This window comes from Staurois parvus, unplaced genomic scaffold (assembly GCF_062004578.1).
Source record: "Staurois parvus isolate SC_StPar_1 unplaced genomic scaffold, SC_StPar_1.0 ptg000347l, whole genome shotgun sequence".
NCBI lineage: Eukaryota > Metazoa > Chordata > Amphibia > Anura > Ranidae > Staurois > Staurois parvus.
In genome coordinates, this window is record NW_028318143.1 from 145589 (window position 1) to 164167 (window position 18579).

General features: G+C 43.2%; 1 protein-coding gene across 1 annotated transcript in view; it reads right to left on the reverse strand.

The window, feature by feature from the left end:
- Positions 1–18579, reverse strand: part of ADGRL4 (adhesion G protein-coupled receptor L4) — a 262139-nt gene that overhangs the window by 102210 nt on the left and 141350 nt on the right. Inside the window, exons 6-7 of the mRNA XM_089684367.1 lie at positions 14378–14557; positions 8009–8192 (exon numbers count right to left, since the gene is read on the reverse strand). Of these exons, the coding sequence (XP_089540493.1) occupies positions 8009–8192; positions 14378–14557 (364 nt within the window). The remainder of the gene's footprint in view (positions 1–8008; positions 8193–14377; positions 14558–18579) is intronic.

The following is an 18579-nucleotide window of genomic DNA, read 5'->3' on the forward strand; positions in this document are numbered from 1 at the left end:
TTCAAACTGAATAAAAAAAAAAAATTGTTACGTTTTAACATGATAATTTGGTCTCTCACTGTGCCTAAACATTTTGCCAGTTTGGCTGTACAATTCTTGTCCAGCATTTTTTTCTATATTTTTGGGATGCGGCACTAGGAAGCTTATTATTTTATTTATACTAACTTACATAGGTTGCTCAAATTTCACTTGTTGGTTGAGTAGCTCTTCCTCTATTGTAACTCTTCTTTCACTGCAGGTAAATAATGGATTCCAAGCAGCAGCAACGTGCCATCAGAGGGTTCTTGATGAAGGAGGAGTGCACACATCCACAGAAGGCTACAGAATGTTTGCTTAGATGACACCATTGACAAGAACAAAGCTTGTCATTGGTGATTCTTCTCAGTGGTATCGTCTCCATAAACATTCTGTAGCCTTCTGTAAATGTTAAACAGCCTGCACCTCTTTTGTCAAGAACTCAGTGATTTTTTAAGGTCCAAGAGCAAATACCTATTCACTCTGTATACATGTGTAGATACTACATGGAGGCAAAGAGCAGCCTTTTTGATATCCGGAAATTTTTTATGGTCTATTATGCTGAATCAAGGACTGGCAATGACCTTCACCAAGATCCCAGCATCACCCCTGGCCCACATATAATATACATTGCCCCTTAACTCCCAGAAGGTACTTGTGCAGCTGCACAGTCTACACAAATGATATGTCCATCCTGCTTCCTACCAGGTTGATAATATTGTCACCTGGACAAAAGGTAAGGAAACTTTTTTAATGTGAACACAGTCATTAAAACAAGGGCACTCCCCTCTACTCTCCTTCTTTGCAGGATATCATTTTTTAGGAAGCCAATGGATAATTATTGCTAGTGCAGCCCTTGTTCTACCAGTAGGGACTCTGTAGGAATGAGCCTAAAGACAGCAGAGGAAAAGAAGCAGCCTCTCCCTGTGCAGCTATTGGTTATACATATTTTTACTCTCATCAGCTTTATGATGTAAGTTTCTTTATGAAATATGAGAAAATAGCCACAACGGTCAGCAAAAGTGAAAAGTGAACAGTCACAGTCTAGTACATCCCAAGCATAGGTATATTTATTTTGATGCGTTTCACTCTGTGACAGACCCAACCGAGACAGAGGCTTTTTGAGGGGGCTACAGGCTACCCTTTTGCCTACTGACCATGGGCCCTGGCATCCAGGGGCGGACTGGCAACTCATGGGGCCCCCGGGCAATAGGGGATCATGGGGCCCCTGAGTCCTTGCCCAAACTCAAAAAAGACTATGAAAAAGGTACCAGGGGCATCTCATGGGGCCCCCTACTGACCCCGGGACCTCGGGCAGTGCCCAAGTTTCCAAATGGTCAGTTCGCCCCTGCCTGTGGCTGGCCTAACTCTTTCTCTATAGTAATTCCTCTTTTTCAAGGCAGGTGGATAATGGATTGGAATCCACTTTTCACCTGCAATGAAAAAGAAGAAGAGTTACTATAGAGGAAGAATTAAACCTTGATGAACGAGAGTGCAGACTATCAGATATCCACAGAAGGCTATAAAATGTATACTGAGATAACACCATTGACAAGAGCCCATTGACTCCTGTACAACCAGGATGCCCATACATAAATAAAAATTCATCCAGTCCCTGCTGAACTAGCTGAACTGTAATCCATGTATGACTGGCTGAAGCCAAGTTAGGCCAAGTAAAAGTTGAAGATGTAAAATAGGTGATCATGGTAAATATATTTAATTGTTGCTTTAGGCACCTAAAGTTGCTCACATCAAAGTGCCACTATGGAAACTTGGTTCTCACCATGTTTGAACTTTACCTTTAAAACTATCTACTAAAACACAAACATTCTAGTTTGTCACTGAAAATAAATAAATAAGTATTGAATCTACTTCTCTGCTTATGCACATCATTTACTTGAGACTAAGGCGTAGCTAATTGTGACTGATGGGTTATCTATATCTGTGGACAGCCATAGAGACAAATTACTGAGATGGCATATATTTTCCATTATAGCTTTTTTTTTTAGGAGGTAGAGAAAAGTCATTGCTAAATGCCAAAAGACAAACTTGCAGATTGTAACCTTCCCAAATGTGGGAAACTCTAGATTCTGTTACCTGTAGAGCTGGCTTAATACCTGGCAGTTTTCAATCAATGACAACCACTTTCGGGTCTCTTGAAATTGCATTTAAAGAATATGTTTCCCCAACATTTCATATTCTTGATATACATTTGTTGTATGTACTTGTGTGAAAACGTATCCTGTTCTCTTTGTATTTCCTCCTTTGTGTGATCCTTCCAGTCCCACTGCTTTCCAATTTCAAACTGACCACACTAGCCATAAGAGCATATCTATCCCAGCTTGGTCAGTTTTCTGGCTGTGCTGAGAGACACAATGATCAGACTTGTGCTGACCTGCCCCCCTCTGCACAGCCATTCACTGGGAAGATCAGTGTGCTGCTGATTCTCCTTCCCCACCTCTCTAAAGCCCTTATACAGCTGAAAACAGAGATTATTTGATTTCATATAAAAAAAAATTGAAAAAAATGTATTTATAATGTTTTTCATATGTATAACAAACGTTTTGCCTTTCATTTCTATTTTAAACTGAATAGGTTCCTTTACAAGGTGAGAGTTTATGTACATTTTAAGGTCATAAGTAATTTCCAGAAACTAAGCAGTCTATCACCCAAGACTTCGATCGACCACTAGAATTTTTACACCAAAACTGGGCAACAAATTGTCAGCTTTAGTTTATTTTATTGGAAGATCAACTCAAAATAGAATTAAAACTAGTGCAATTTCACTGAAAGTGGTCGGATTTTTCCACCATTTTTGAATGGGCCAGTCTCCTTGTATTGAATCAAGACCAGCATTTTATGTCTTCAATTCCTTTGTGTTTAAAAAAAAAAATATAGAAACAAAAGTTGGATTGATATAAACTATTGCCCTATCTATGGCCTGCTTTAGGGTGTATCAATTTTAATATTATCCCTTTCTTACCTGTATAATGGGTTGAACTGGATTAGCATACTAACTCATCCAGCGAATCCAGTGCTGTCCCATTGTGATCCACCAACTGCCATCACACTCCTCTGTGACTTCACCAGGAGATGGACTCTATGCAGCTCTGAAGCCTCCTGGGATCTGTGATATGGGCAGGGACTGACTGACCATTTGGAAACTTGGGCACTGCCTGAGGGCCCAGGGTCAGTAGGGGGCCCCATGAGATGCCCCTGGTACCTTTTTCATAGGCTTTTTTGAGTTTTGGCAAGGACACAGGGGCCCCATGAGTTGTCAGTCCACCCCTGGATATGGGTATCCCAGAAGGCTTCAGACGGGGGGACATCTAGGCAAGAAATGTGGCTTCACAAAAAAATGCACACCCCCCCCCCTATAAAAAATATTGTGGATAACTGCAGAATGGGGGGGATGTTACATTTAAATAATTTATTTAAATTTTAACTTGCCCCTTTGGAGAGTGTTTGGCTTGTCATACCTGGTCAAGTATAATCTGTTCCTACAATACTATCGGAACCCTCTTGGAGGGGGTCCAACATCTTCCAGGGTGTCAGATCCTGGATTTCTTCTCTCCCATTGCAAGAAAAGAAGGTAAAGACATACACCATCTATATTCCATGGCATTACCAGCTGTCAGTTTTAAAACAATATCATTTTATTTTATGTTGGATTGAGAGTCGCCTGGAGTTCTTCAAAGTAATGAGAGTGAACTGCGAGAAATTTAATTAAATCTATTTTGCCACTTTATGACGTCAACCAATCAGTGCTCTGCAATGATTTAATCAGAAGGCGTGTCCCCAAGGAATGAAATTGATTGCATCAGCACAGTTATTAAATTCTGACAGTCTCAATACTATTGCAATTTGGCTGGCGATGAAGTCTCATTAGAGAAAAGAGTTTGATGGAACCGGGGATACCAGGCAGGCTCCTGACATTTTATCATAGGTCATTTAAATGCTTTGCATCTTCAAATAAAGTCTACAGAGATTTAATGCCCAACAGTCAGCAACATATATGAGCTTGTGCACAGGAGATGGATCGATCCATAGATCGATCCATAGATCAATAGATAGATAGATAGATAGATAGATTTGTAGATGGATGGGTGCAATGAATGGATAGATTGGCTTGTGAATGAATGGATTCATGGATGAATGGATGGGTTGGTTGGTTAGACGGATGCAGGGGTGGACTGACAACTCATGGGGCCCCCGCGCAATAGGGGATCATGGGGTCCCTGTGTCCTTGCCCAAACTCAAAAAAGCCTATGAAAAAGGTACCAGGGGCATCTCATGGGGCCCCCTACTGACCCCGGGCCCTCGGCCAGTGCCCGAGTTTCCAAATGGTCAGTCCACCCCTGGATGGATGGGATGCATGGATGATACTAGACATAGATAGTCTTAGAGAAAATCTCTTTCTGGTGGCTTTTTCTTTAATCTTTCATTGAAATGAATGAGGCTGTGCTTGCTTTGGTGTCCCGAAGCAAGCAAAGTGCTAAACATGCTGTGCTTTATAAATGTGCATTTGTTTTTTTATGGCATGCTGCCATAGGGACAGGCCACTGGTTTACAACTGGGCTCCTAAAGCTAAACTCCGGGAGTAAAAGCATTCCTCAAAGGCCACAAGCATGTAAATCCTCTTTGTGCGTGCCAGATGCCATTAAAACAAAGCCGTATGCTCTTCAATGCTGACATATTTGTCTCCCCCTGAAGTTTCATCACCCTAAGTCAAAGACTTTTACAGCAGAGGACAACTTACTAGACATAAAGGGCCTCAAGAGTAGACCTTGACATCACCTAAAGGCTACACATTATATTTGCTATATGCAGGGTTTTTTTCAGCAGGAACATGGGGGAACGCAGTTCTGGCACATGCAGCACCTCCAGAACTGAATGTATGTTATGGCAAGGGGTGCTGGGGGATGCTGGAGGGGCTATTGATGCTGGCTACTGGGGAATTAATTGTTGCTAGGGGGATCTATTGTTGTGGGGGGTTATTGTTGCTGGGGGGGTCTATTGTTGCTGGTGGGGGATCTGTTGTTGCGGGGAGGGGGTCTTATGTTGCTGAGGAGTCAATTGTTGCTGCTAGGGATCTATATGGAGGGAAGGGTTTATTGTTTCTGATTGCTGGAGGGTCTATTGTTTTTGTATTCTCTAAAAGGGGTGGTACTGGGAGGTAGGTAGGGGGTGAACCAAGAGACGATGCTCCGTGTTATCCTATGTGCCAATGCAAACATAGACTTTTAGCAGCTTGTAGTGGGGCAGGAGCAGGGGCGGACTGACAACTCATGGGGCCCCTGAGCAATAGGGGATCATGGGGCCCCTGTGTCCTTGCCCAAACTCAAAAAAGCCTATGAAAAAGGTACCAGGGGCATCTCATGGGGCCCCCTACTGACCCCGGGCCCTCGGGCAGTGCCCGAGTGTCCAAATGGTCAGTCCGCCCCTGGTCCCTGACCACACAAATGCTCTTCTGGATGAATGGTCATTCCCATACACACCCTCCTAAACCTTGTGGACGGCCTTCCCAGAAGAGTTGAAGCTGTTATAGCTGCAATGGGCGGGCCAACTCAATATTTAACCCTACGGACTAAGACTGGGATGCCATTAAAGATGAAAAAGATACCAGGAGCATCTCATGGGGCCCCCTACTGACCCCGGGCCCTCAGGCAGTGCCCGAGTATCCAAATGGTCAGTCCGCTCCTGGGCAGGAGCATTTACAGGCAGGAAAAAACCCAGAGCCAGTGCGTCCAGGAGCAGCACCGATTTGGCAAAAAAAACACTTAACGTGTGTAAATGCACCTAACGCTAGGAGCACTTAGCGCTTGAATGTTAATTAATTTCAATGGCCAGAATAAACGCTTATTCTGGCCAATTAAATAAATTATTGCCCAAGCGTTTGACGCCTGTAGACGCGCCTAAACTCTTTTAAATACTTTTACAAGTCTTCTCTGCAAAAACACTGTTGGCAGGAGGAAGGCTTCTAGGAGAGTTTTTTAAATGTCCTGTGTGCTTGAGGACTTATCAGTGATCAGAACACCTTAGATATATATGAGTGGAGACTGTGGGGGGGGGGGGGGGAGGGGCAGGGGGTGTCTGCAGGATGGAGAACTAGCAGTACACTGATTTTCCCAGTGAATGACTGTGCAAGGGGGTGTCACAAGTCTTGGCCATTGGAAAACAGGCAGGCTGTGCTCCCAGCAGAGCCAGAAAACTGACCACACTGGGGAATATGTGCTCCCATGCCTAGCATGGTCAGTTTGAAATAGGAAAGCAGGGAAACTAGTAGAATCACAAAGTTTTCCACACAAAGGAAGCAATACAAAGAGATCAGGCTACACGGTACAACAGGCACATATCAGGAAAATGAAATGCTGGAGTAACAAACACTTTAATATTAACTTCATTGGCCATGAGTATGTACCATAGCATACTACAGGCGGGCAGGCTCTGAATCAGGACAAAAGGGATAACAGGCGCATGGTGTGGCAGTCCATGTATGTTTGATGAGTTCCAAATGGGCAGGGGTGAAGGTAGTCCAGTAGGCACTAAGGGCAAGCTGCGTAGGAGCGAAGCATAACTCTGCAGAAGGGAAACAAAGAAACACAGCGCCTCTAAGTGTGAAAGAGAAGTAGTAACTCTAATTCTAAGATGTGATTTACAACCTATCTTTCTATTAAATATCTTCATAGTACACACTTAGAGGCGCTGTGTTTCTTTGTTTCTGTTAGGCTCTGAACCAGGGGCTTCTTATATAAACTTTCTACAAATCCAATCCTGAAAGAAATATTTGTGAATAACTCATTGGGGGTTTTTTACTAAAATTGGAGAGTACAAAATCTGGTGCATCTGCATAGAAACCACTCGGCGTCCAGGTTTATTATCAAAGCTTAACCCCTTGGTGCCGAGCATACGCAAATTAGTGACCCCACTAGACTGGCCTTTTTACCCACGGGGCAGCTAATTTGCGTACCTGTCTTTGTGTTTGGAGTGCGCCACACGGCACGTTCCCAGCACAAAGACCGGGTGTCAGTGAGAGCCCCGGATCCCATTCTAACTATTGGGACCCGGTACTTCCGATTCCGGGTCCCATGATCACTGTGAAAGCCTCTGATTGGATATCACTGTGAAGCCTGCCCCCCTTGTTTTCTCTCTCTGAATGGAGGAGAGAGATACATTGTATCTCTCTCTGTCCTTTCAGAGAGAAAAGAGTTTGTAAAAAGCTAATAAATAAATAAAATAATAACAAAATAAAATTGAAAAAATAAATAAAAAAACCTAGATCGGTGCCAGGGTTAGTGTTTGGGTCAAATGAAGGGTCAAAGGTCAAGGTCAGGGTCAAGGTTCAGAGTCAGTATTTTTTTTTTTTTTGGCCAGTTTTTTTTTTTTTTTAAATTAGCATCAGTGTCAGTAACTGGCAGGATTAAAAAAAGCAAAATGTGAATTATTGCTTCTGGGCCATACTACGGGTATGAACAAGAACTAACATACACACATGTGGTATCGCTGTGATCGCCAGCAGCAGGAGAAATAATTTGGGTTGTTTTTTGGTGGTTGGTTGTGGTAGTAGCAAGAAATATACAACTAAATTAAAACTAAAACTAAAAAAAAATTTTGGGTCAGTTTTCCTTTGATAATAAAAAAAATCAATACATTTGATTTACCATTTACCACCGAATGGTGCACAAAATAGTTGTGATGATATGTACGGTTTTGCTAACACATGCCAAAGTTGCAAAATTGTGCTTTAAGTTTTGTTTTACCCTTAGGCACGAAGGGGTTAATTGAACAAGCTGAGTTTAGAAGCTGATTGGCTACCTTGCACAGCTGCACCAGATTCCAAGTGCTCCAGTTTTAGTAAATCTGTCTAAAAGGATTTTTGTATCTGAACTTCTGCTCTTTCATTACCAATTTACAGTTTACAAAATACATCCATCAAAAAGAGGAAAAACTTTTTTTGAAAAGAGAGAGCAATTTCACACAGTCATATCCTCACCCATATCGCTGGCATCAACATCCAGTTGCGTTGTTTTCTTGAAATTCTGTGACATATCCAGAGCCAATTGTTCTGTGGTGTGTAGGAGTTTTGTGATACTTTTTCTCCGGTCCTCGTCTTTCAGCTTTTTCCAAACTGTAATTTTATCCTTTTCAACAAAGTTGTTCACGGTGTTAACAAAAGTCTGCCGATACACAGGGAAAGACGTTATGGCGGTATACGCTGGCCTTTTACTTTTCTCACTTTAAAGTGAATTTGTCACGTTTGAAGAAAGATTACAGTGTTGGTGAGCCCATTGAAAGAAGAAAAGAAATGTGTTTATTTTTTAAAGTGGTATTAAACCCAAAACTAAAAATAATATCTATCAGTTTACCAATTCTTAGTCCTCACGCACACTGGACTTTTTTACAGCGGCTGTTTTTTCTACAGCCAGTAAACCCCTCAGCATGTTATCCTATGTGTCCATCCCCAGCATGTTATCCTATGTGTCCATGCACACAGACTGTAATCAACGTTTTTTGGCAGGGGCGTTTTTTGGCTGGAAAAACCCCCACAACTAATGGGTTTCTAGAAGAGTTTTCTAGCTGTAAAAACACTCTAAGGCTGAAATACGCGGTAAAACATGGGAAACCAGCATTCTTGGACTGTTTTTGAGCAATTTTTTCTTTGTGTGTAAAAAACGCTAAAAAACTACCGTATTTTTCGTTCCATAAGACGCACTTTTTGCCCCTAAAAAAGGGGGAAAATGTCAGTGCGTCTTACAGAGCGAATATGAAGCGGCCAGTCCGGTATTTCCATCGTCGCCGTGTCAGAATACCGGGCCGGCCGCTCAGCTCTTCTCTGCAGCAGGACCTTACCTTTTTCTCGGTCCAGCGCTGCGCAGTCTTCCCGTGCCGGCTTCTTTAGTGTGGGCTCTCAGCAATGACAGCTGGGTGCCCAGTGCACATGCGCGAGAAGCGCTGCGCTTTGTGAATGGTACGGCGTCTTCTGGGACACATGACAGGTCCCAGAAGACCAATCACAAAGCACTTCTCACGCATGTGCACTGGGCACCTGGCTGTCAGGGAGGATAACTCAGCGGAAGTGAGAGCGGGTACCTGTCAAATTCAGGTACCCACTCCCCCTCCCTCCCCAAAGGTCAGCAGTCTCTTAGTCATCTCCTGCACTGTCTGCAGTCTCTGGTCATCACCTGCACTGTCTGCAGTCTCTTGTCATCTCCTGTACTGTCTGCAGTCTCTGGTCATGTCCTGTACTGTGTCCGCAGTCTATGGTCATCTCCTGTACTGTCTGCAGTCTCTGGTCATCTCCTGTACTGTGTCCGCAGTCTCTGGTCATCTCCTGTAGTGTCCGCAGTCTCTGGGCATTTCCTGCACCATGTCTGCAGTCTCTGGTCATCTCCTGCACTGTCTGCAGTCTCTGCTCATCTCCTGCACTGTCTGCAGTCTCTGCTCATCTCCTGCACTGTCTGCAGTCTCTGCTCATCTCCTGCACTGTCTGCAGTCTCTGCTCATCTCCTGCACTGTCTGCAGTCTCTGCTCATCTCCTGCACTGTCTGCAGTCTCTGCTCATCTCCTGCACTGTCTGCAGTCTCTGCTCATCTCCTGCACTGTCTGCAGTCTCTGGTCATCTCCTGTACTGTCTGCAGTCTGTGGTCATCTCCTGTAGTGTCCGCAGTCTCTGGGCATTTCCTGCACCATGTCCGCAGTCTCTGGTCATCTCCTGTACTATGTCCGCAGTCTCTGGTCATCTCTTGTACTGTGTCTGCAGTCTCTGGTCATCTCCTGTACTGTCCGCAGTCTCTGGTCATCTCCTGTACTATGTCCGCAGTCTCTGGTCATCTCCTGTACTATGTCCGCAGTCTCTGGTCATCTCCTGTACTGTCCGCAGTCTCTGGTCATCTCCTGTACTATGTCCGCAGTCTCTGGTCATCTCCTGTACTATGTCCGCAGTCTCTGGTCATCTCCTGTACTGTGTCTGCAGTCTCTTGTCATCTCCTGTACTGTCTGCAGTCTCTGGTCATCTCCTGTACTGTGTCTGCAGTCTCTGGTCATCTCCTGTACTGTGTCTGCAGTCTCTGGTCATCTCCTGTAGTGTCCGCAGTCTCTGGGCATTTCCTGCACCATGTCCGCAGTCTCTTGTCATCTCCTGTACTGTCCGCAGTCTCTGGTCATCTCCTGTACTGTGTCCGCAGTCTCTGGTCATCTACTGTACTATGTCTGCAGTCTCTGGTCATCTCCTGTACTATGTCTGCAGTCTATTGGTTCAGAATATTTTTTTTCTTGTTCTCCGCCCCTAAAATCTAGGTGCGTCTTATGGTCGGGTGCGTCTTATGGAGCGAAAAATACGGTATAAAAATTTCAAACGCTGCAAAACGCAGCTAAACACTAATGCAAAATTGGCAAAAAAATGCAAACGCGGAAAAACGCAGCAAAACGCGGCTGAACGCTAATGCAAAAATGCTAAAAAAAACTTGCATTTTTAACATAACTTTACACAGCTAACAGTACCAGTGTCAATACATTGCCCAGTGTGCAGGAAGCATTAGTTGTGGTGGCTGCATTCGTTTATTTCGGCTTTTTCTATCTGTTTTCACCTGGTGATCTGGCCAGTAACACACCTAGAGACCCCACTCTAAAGCAATGAGCACAGGGGCATCTTTGGACAGCAGCATTGTCAGTTTGGGGAGGGGGGAGGGTTAGATGGACTTAGATACACTAACAAACTGAACTCAAACTTCAGCTCACTCTTTATACACAGTTGCAGCAAACAAGTTTTTTCCTTTTGAAATAAAGATTTTACATAAATAATTAAAACCTGATCATAAACACCCCTGTCAGTGATAAATGGTTTGTCTCAACCCAATAACTGCTACATCTGCAAGAGAGCTTGTTTTGTTGAAAACAGCAGACTTACTGGCTGGATCACTAGGTAAATAAAATCAAAGAAAGTATACAAAAAAACGAATGCAGCTATCACATCTAAGAATTGGTGAGCTGTAATATACTGCAATAAATGTTTGCTTTTGGGTTTAATTCTGCTTTAAATTCATGTGAGTGACCTGCAGTGGGAAACCCACAGTCTATAAACAGTTTCTAAACATTCTACTTATATATTTGTATTTTTATTGCCTGTGAGTGCTTATTGTCAAAGTTTATTTAGGTAAAAAAAGAAAAAAAAGTGCAAAAAAATTAATATAAATATAAATAAACATAAATAATAATAGTGTCTAAATCTAAACACAGCACAAAAACTTAATATAAATATATATATTAAAAATCCAATATATATATATATTAAATATCCAAATCAATAAAGTCCCAATCCAAAAAAAATGTTCCACATCCAATGTGCTCCAAAAGAAATAGTGATGAATCTCGTGCAAAGGAAACTTCAGTGCATGAGATTCATCACTATTTCTTTTGGAGCACATTGGATGTGGAACATGTTTTTGGATTGGGAATTTATTGATTTGGACACCAATATTATTTACATTTTTTTAATATATATTTATATTAAGTTTTTGTGCTGTGTTTAGATTTAGACACTATTATTATTTATGTTTATTTATATTTATATTATGTTTTTTGCGCTGTTTTTTTCTTTTTTCCACATTTTTGTTTGATTATTGGTCAACAAGGAGCAGCAGCATTGGTTGGTGATTTACATTTTGGCGCAGGTTTTTGGTTGATTAAAAGTTTATTTAGGACCTACTGAGTGCTATTGCAATGTGTGGTAAGGGCTCATTTACACTTGAGGGAGGGGTCAGTAAAAACACAAGGCTAAGCCACTTTGTTACCTTCTTCCAACTACATTCCATTAGGTTGAGAAAGCAGCAGGTCGAGGTGTACATGTGCCATGACTTTAATGCTTTGCATGATGTGTGTGAAAGCACTGTACCAGTAGAAGTAAAAGCTGGTTCCGATAAATCTACCGTAAAGTGATTTTGCCTTCAAAGTAGTGTATCCATGACCGAAATATAATATGGGTGGACCCACTTTCCAGACGGTAAATTTATCAATATGTACTGAGTAGTGCCTGGTACAAAAGATCATCTCAATTAAAGAACTTATTGAAATATTAAAATGGTTAAAAGCATCAACTGCATCCAACGCGTTTCGGCAGAATAAGCTTCCCCCTTCTTCAGGACTTAAGCAGTCAATGTTAACAAAATCATGACAGAATGCACTAGAAAACCTGTATTAAGACTTAATGAAGATGAATGTCTTCTGGTGGCCCTAAAGGCAGTGAGCACTACATTCAGGTTTCTTTTTTAAAGAGTCTCTGTCCCCTTCTGAGGAGGTCTGCCCTTACAGTTTGTGCTGGTGACCATTGTCACTCGGACAGACATACAAATTGTTATGCCTGTTAATGGAGCAGGAGCTGAGGGGAAATTTTCCAATGAGCACACCTGTTTGAGAAGCAACTGTCAAAGATGGGACATCCCCTCATTTTTTGGGAGACACTTTCTTACTTCCTGTTGAGTCACAGTCAATGGGAAGTTAGTGGAAATTTCCCCAGCGGGACCATAAACAGCAATTAAAGCCTGATTGATGCCCTAAACCTGCCTTCTATCCAAAGTTAAAAAAAAGGTAAGTTCTACTATAGAGTCCATCTGTGCACAATTTATTGGCATCAAACTGTTCTCTATGGACTTTCAAGTACCTAATATTCTTAAAAAGTAGTAAAAGAGCTTTAAGCAAGCCATTACTGATCACTTTAGGTGCTTTTAATGTGATGTTATTAATTTTGCTAATTAATTCTTTGGGAATGCTTTAAACCTGCACATGAAGTTGTGGAGCAGTACGATGTACTCCTTTAAAAGCATCTGGGGATCTGTCATTTATCTGTTGTAGTACTACTGCCGCTAAATGACAAGTCCCTACCAGCTTGTGTTTGTCAACAAACCAAGGGATCTGTCATTTACAGGCAGTTGCACTACCACTTGTAAATGACAGATCTCTGCAAGTTTGCTTTTAAACAAATGGGTTGTCGATCCGGGGTGATGTCATCAACCAACTATGGACATGACCATGTTTGGTTGATGGCATCAGCTGGGATTCCAGCCGCTGTGTTTACATTACAGTTGCACCAGGGATATAGTAGTGATGTGACAGCATTCTTTTTACAGTAAGTCAACATCATCGGGTATCTCTCATTATGATTGACATGGATCTATATATCGCTGGATGATGACATGTATGTTGTACTCATATCAGGGAACATGGTCTATTTATTTATATTGTTTTCAATAAAGGGCTTTTCCATGGCATGGTAGATTTTATCTACTTTTTGAATTTGAGTATCAAGGGGGGTGAGTGAATAACAAGGGGCATTATAACTATATTTGATCAATGACATCACTCAGGATACCCGAAGCTATTTATATTCCAGCAGCTCGGGCATCTGTCATTTCATTTATTGGCTATAATGCTATAGCAACTAAATAACAGACTTGGGTATTGGGACTTGGCTTCAGAATTACTGTATCTGCTGCCATCTGAATTTTTTCGTTCCCCTCTTTGAATACTGAGTCGACTGCCATCTGGATTTTTGGGTTCCCCACTTTGAATACTGTGTCAGCTGCCATCTGGATTTTGGATTCCCCATTTTGAATACTGTGTCTGCCATCATCTGAATTTTTGGGTTACCCTCACTGCCTGGCTACAAGGACGAGCAAAGCCAAATCCCAATACCCGAGGCCTACATCACACCAAGTTGTTTATGTGGTCAGGTTTGGTTTGACTTTTTGGACAACACTCTTTTTTATGCTCATTTATCTTTTATGAATAAATAGTGGAATTACCATCTCTACCTACAGCATGGTTTCCAGAGACTGCCCGGGAGTGTACCATCAATGTAGGGCATTAATAGTCCTTACTATTACCTGTGCGCTACTTCTGTTGGCTTTTTTATTTTCAACTTAAGACTTTATTGGAATGGTTAACTGGACAAGATCTGGACTATCATCACTTCCAGCTAAGGTGTCTTAGCACCAAGGCATACAGTATGTCTAAATGACAGGCTTGTAGACCCGTGCATGATCTGGCCACAGGTTAATTTTAAGTGCTAAACAGATAACATTGTTTTCAATATTACAGAACCCTGGGGGATCCATCCTGGGTGGATCTGCATGGTACTTCTCAGGTCTGGGCAGGGAGTTGAGAACATACAGAATTGTGTAGCTTGAAGAACAAAAATACTTTCTGGCCTAGTCACATATATATATTTCATAGTGGGACAGCATTGGAGGACCATTGGTGCATACACTCTTGATAGAGCCTATCTGATAGACTTCATACAAACTTTCCAATTAGTGGACTACAGTCTTTTTTCTTGATGACAAGCTTATAATAAACCTAAATTACATACCGTAAGAGTGGCATTTGTCAAGGTTTCTGGGTTCAGCGCTGTCTTATTTAATGTGGACAGTTGTGGAGAGGAGGCTGCAAGTACTTCAACATAGGCAATTATATCAACAGGTAGAATATCTTTCATCGTGCTCTTCTGAATTTCTTTAAGAATAGCAAATGGTTCTTTGATAGTGTTGACCTAAATGACAAGGATGAGGAAAAGTGACATAACGTTTGGTGCGCTTAGCAATTTCTACTGCGCCGTTAGAGACATGTTATACCAATGTATATCATTAAAATTAATCCAGACATCAAAATTCACATAACTCTCACCCAGGATTTTATATATATATATATATATATATATATATATATATATATATACACACACACACACACACATGCACACATTTTTTTTTTACTTGTTGTAGAGTTCTTATTTCTATTACACATAGAGGAGAAAAATCTGCTCTCTTGCCAATGTACAGTATATCGTTATAGTTATTCCAGACATCCAGAATTCATACAACTTTCACCCAGGATTCAATGTTTATGTAACACACTGCACTGTTACTGTTTGCGGGATGTTGATTAACCAGCTATCACAGACTTATTTCTAGGAAAGCATTGTTGAACTTGTACGCTGAAGGCAGGACTGATGTGCAGAGACAGACTGAAAGCAGACTACATTTTCCAGAGGAGCTGGCAGATTGGAGGGAGCCTTTATAACCAAAAGCTTGGAAACTTCCAGAAGGGAGGAGAGAAAGACTGTGTAAGAAGGACGTGTACTGGATGCTGGTGCGAGGCTCAATGGGCCTAGACCAATTCGGATTGATTGGAGATCTGGACAAAAGGATTACAGATAGCTGGCATTGCTGACAAGCAGGAGTGCTGACTCTGCAGGCCTACAGATTGTGGAATCGTGTCCGGTATTGTTCCATTCTCAGAGGGATACGGGGTACCCCCAACCTATAGTTTCTCACTACATTATTGATTACAGGATTCCACAACCCCAACTGTCTTCAGTTACCAGATATCCTGTTCTTTCTCAGTTATATCAGCGTAACACACTTTGCATCTCAGTTTACCACCTGCAACACAGACTTCTTAGCCCAATTCAGTACTGAGGCCTACAGCTTCTGTGCCCCCTTTCTTATTGCTCTGAACGCAGGACTAATCATGCAGTACATGTGTCTTGGAGGATAGCAGCACCGTCAATATCCTATCTTCAAAATATTATAGCCATAAAGAAGCTTGCTTCATCATGTCAATTCCCCATCTACTGGAATACAAACTCACTTGAAGTTTACTCCCAGCCTTTCTTCATCAGTATTGATCTTTGCATTCATCCACTCCCACTAAGGGACCTTTTCTCTGACTTTGTCACCATCAGTTGGGGAGGAATTTTCCCCACTACTGTGTTTCCTTCCTCAACAAATCTTGCTCTCAACTAAAAAGGACATTGACCTTTATGTGCACTAACTAGGGCCCAAAACAAGCATACAGAAGAGTTATATTCTTTTTCTTATACTGGGGTGGTATTTAATGGGACATTAACATCAGGACATTCATCTTATAATTAAACCCTGTTCCCAGAAAACTAAGAATCCAAAAGTGAGTTAGCCCAAATTTTTGATAACCATAGTACAGCTAATTTTTGGGAAAGATATCTCAGTGTGTGGATTGGCGTTTAATTTTGGGTCCTGCAGAACATTTTGGGTTTGTTTTAAAGGTGTACTGTGTTTGATTATTTGGCTGAGCCTTACAGAGTGACTAGCAACTGCACAAAATACTGTTATTTCTTTTGTGTTTGCACCATTTCCTTGATCTCAATAAAATCAAAATATTGGTTCACTTCAAATTGTGTGATTATGTTGTGTTCCAGGGCCAGGGGATTGTCCTAGCCAAAGTCTTACACAGAAGTCAGTAGGGGTTGTGCTTCCAAATCGGGCTCAGAACAGACAGGGAACCCAAAAATACTTCAAGGCTCTTAAGGAGGTAGCACTACACCCTTTATTTCCAAAAGTATTGGGATGCCTGTCTTTACATGCACATGAACTTTAATGGCATCCCAGTCTTAGTCCGTAGGGTTCAATATTGAGTTAGCCCCGCCCTTTGCAGCTATAACAGCTTCAACTCTTCTGGGAAGGCTGTCCACAAGGTTTAGGAGTGTGTCTATGGGAATGACCATTCACCCAGAAGAGCATTTGTGTGGTCAGGGACCAGGGGCCGACTGACCATTTGTAAACTCGGGCACTGCCCGAGGGCCCGAGGTCAGTAGGGGGCCCCATGAGATGCCCCTGGTACCTTTTTCATAGGCTTTTTTGAGTTTGGGCAAGGACACGGGGCCCCATGATTCCCTATTGCCCAGGGGCCCCATGAGTTGTCAGTCCGCCGTTGTCAGGGACTGATGTTAGACGAGAAGCCCTGGCTCATAGTCCCTGCTCTAATTCATCTCAAAGGTGTTCTGTTGGGTTGAGGTGCAGGCCAGTCACGTTCCTCCACTTCAAACTTGCTTATGCATATCTTTGTGGACCTTGCTTTGTGCACTGGTGTGCAGTCATGTTCAAACAGGAAGGGGTCATCCCCAAACTGTTCCCACAAAGTTGAGAGCAATTGTCCAAAATGTCTTCATACACGGACACCTTAAGAGTTCCCTTCACTGGAAGCGATGTAAGGATTGAATGCATATGCTAGGCCATGGAAACCCATTCCATGAATGTTATTCATTCTGAACTGTTGTTGTGCTAATCTGAAGGCCACATGGAGTTTGGAGGTCTTCAGCTACTGACTCTGCAGACAGCTGGTGACTTCTGCACACAGTGTGCTTCAGTATGCGCTGACCCCTCTGTGTCATGTTACGTGGCCTACCACTTCATGGCTGAGTTGCTGTTTTTCCCAGTTGCTTCCACTTTGTTATAATACCACTAACAGTTGACCGAGGAATATTTAGTAGCTAGGAAATGTCACGGATGGACTTATTGCACAGGTGACAACCTATCACGACCTACTAACCGCCAAAGGCGAATACTCTGTCCTCCTTCTCCTGCACCTCTCCACGGCCTTCGACACAGTTGACCACCCCCTCCTCCTTAATAAACTAATCTCCCTTGACATCAGAGACACCGCTCTCTCCTGGTTCTCCTCTTACCTATCCCGACGCTCCTTCAGCGTTTCCTACAACGGTGCCACCTCCCCTTCCCTCCCCCTCTCTGTTGGGGTCCCCCAGGGCTCTGTCCTTGGACCCCTTCTCTTCTCCATCTACACCTCCTCCCTTGGCAAACTCATACACTCCCACGGCTTCAACTACCACCTCTACGCTAATGACACTCAAATTTACCTCTCCACCCCTCACCTCACCCCTACATTCTCCGCCCGCATCACTCACCTCCTAAACGACATCTCTGACTGGATGTCGCTCCATTTCCTCAAGCTTAACCTCTCCAAAACCAAGCTTCTCGTCTTTCCCCCTGCCCACCCCCCCCCCCATCCTATCCATCACTACCAACAACACCACCATCAATCCCGCCCTGCAAGCCAAAGTCCTTGGCGTCATTCTGGACTCAAACCTTTCCTTGCAACCTCATGTCAAATCACTTACAAACACATGCAGGCTCCACCTTCGCAACATCGCCAAGATACGCACCTTCCTTACCCCAGACACCACTAAACTACTCGTACACTCCCTGATTATCTCACACCTCGACTACTGCAACTCCCTCCTCACCGGCCTACCCCAGTGCAGGCTCTCCCCGCTTCAGACCATCCTGAACTCAGCGGCTAGACTCATCCACCTCACCAACCGCTCCACCTCTGCCACCCCCCTCTGCCTCTCCCTCCACTGGCTCCCTATCGCCCAATGCATCAAATTCAAACTACTCACTCTGACCTACAAAGCCCTTCACAACACTGCCCCTAACTACCTCACCAACCTGATTCCCAGGTACCACCCTACCCGTACCCTTCGCTCTTCACAGGACCTCCTTCTATCTTTCTCCCTGGTCTCCTCCTCCCACGCACGACTGCAAGACTTCTCCAGGTCCTCCCCCATCCTCTGGAACTCACTACCCTAATCCATCAGACTGTCATCTTCCCTCCTCACCTTCAGGTGCTCCCTGAAAACCCACCTCTTCAGGGAAGCCTACCCCACCCTCACCTAACAGCCGTTCTCCTTCATTCCTCCTACCACTCCATCCCCCACAGCCACTTCCTCCTGTACCA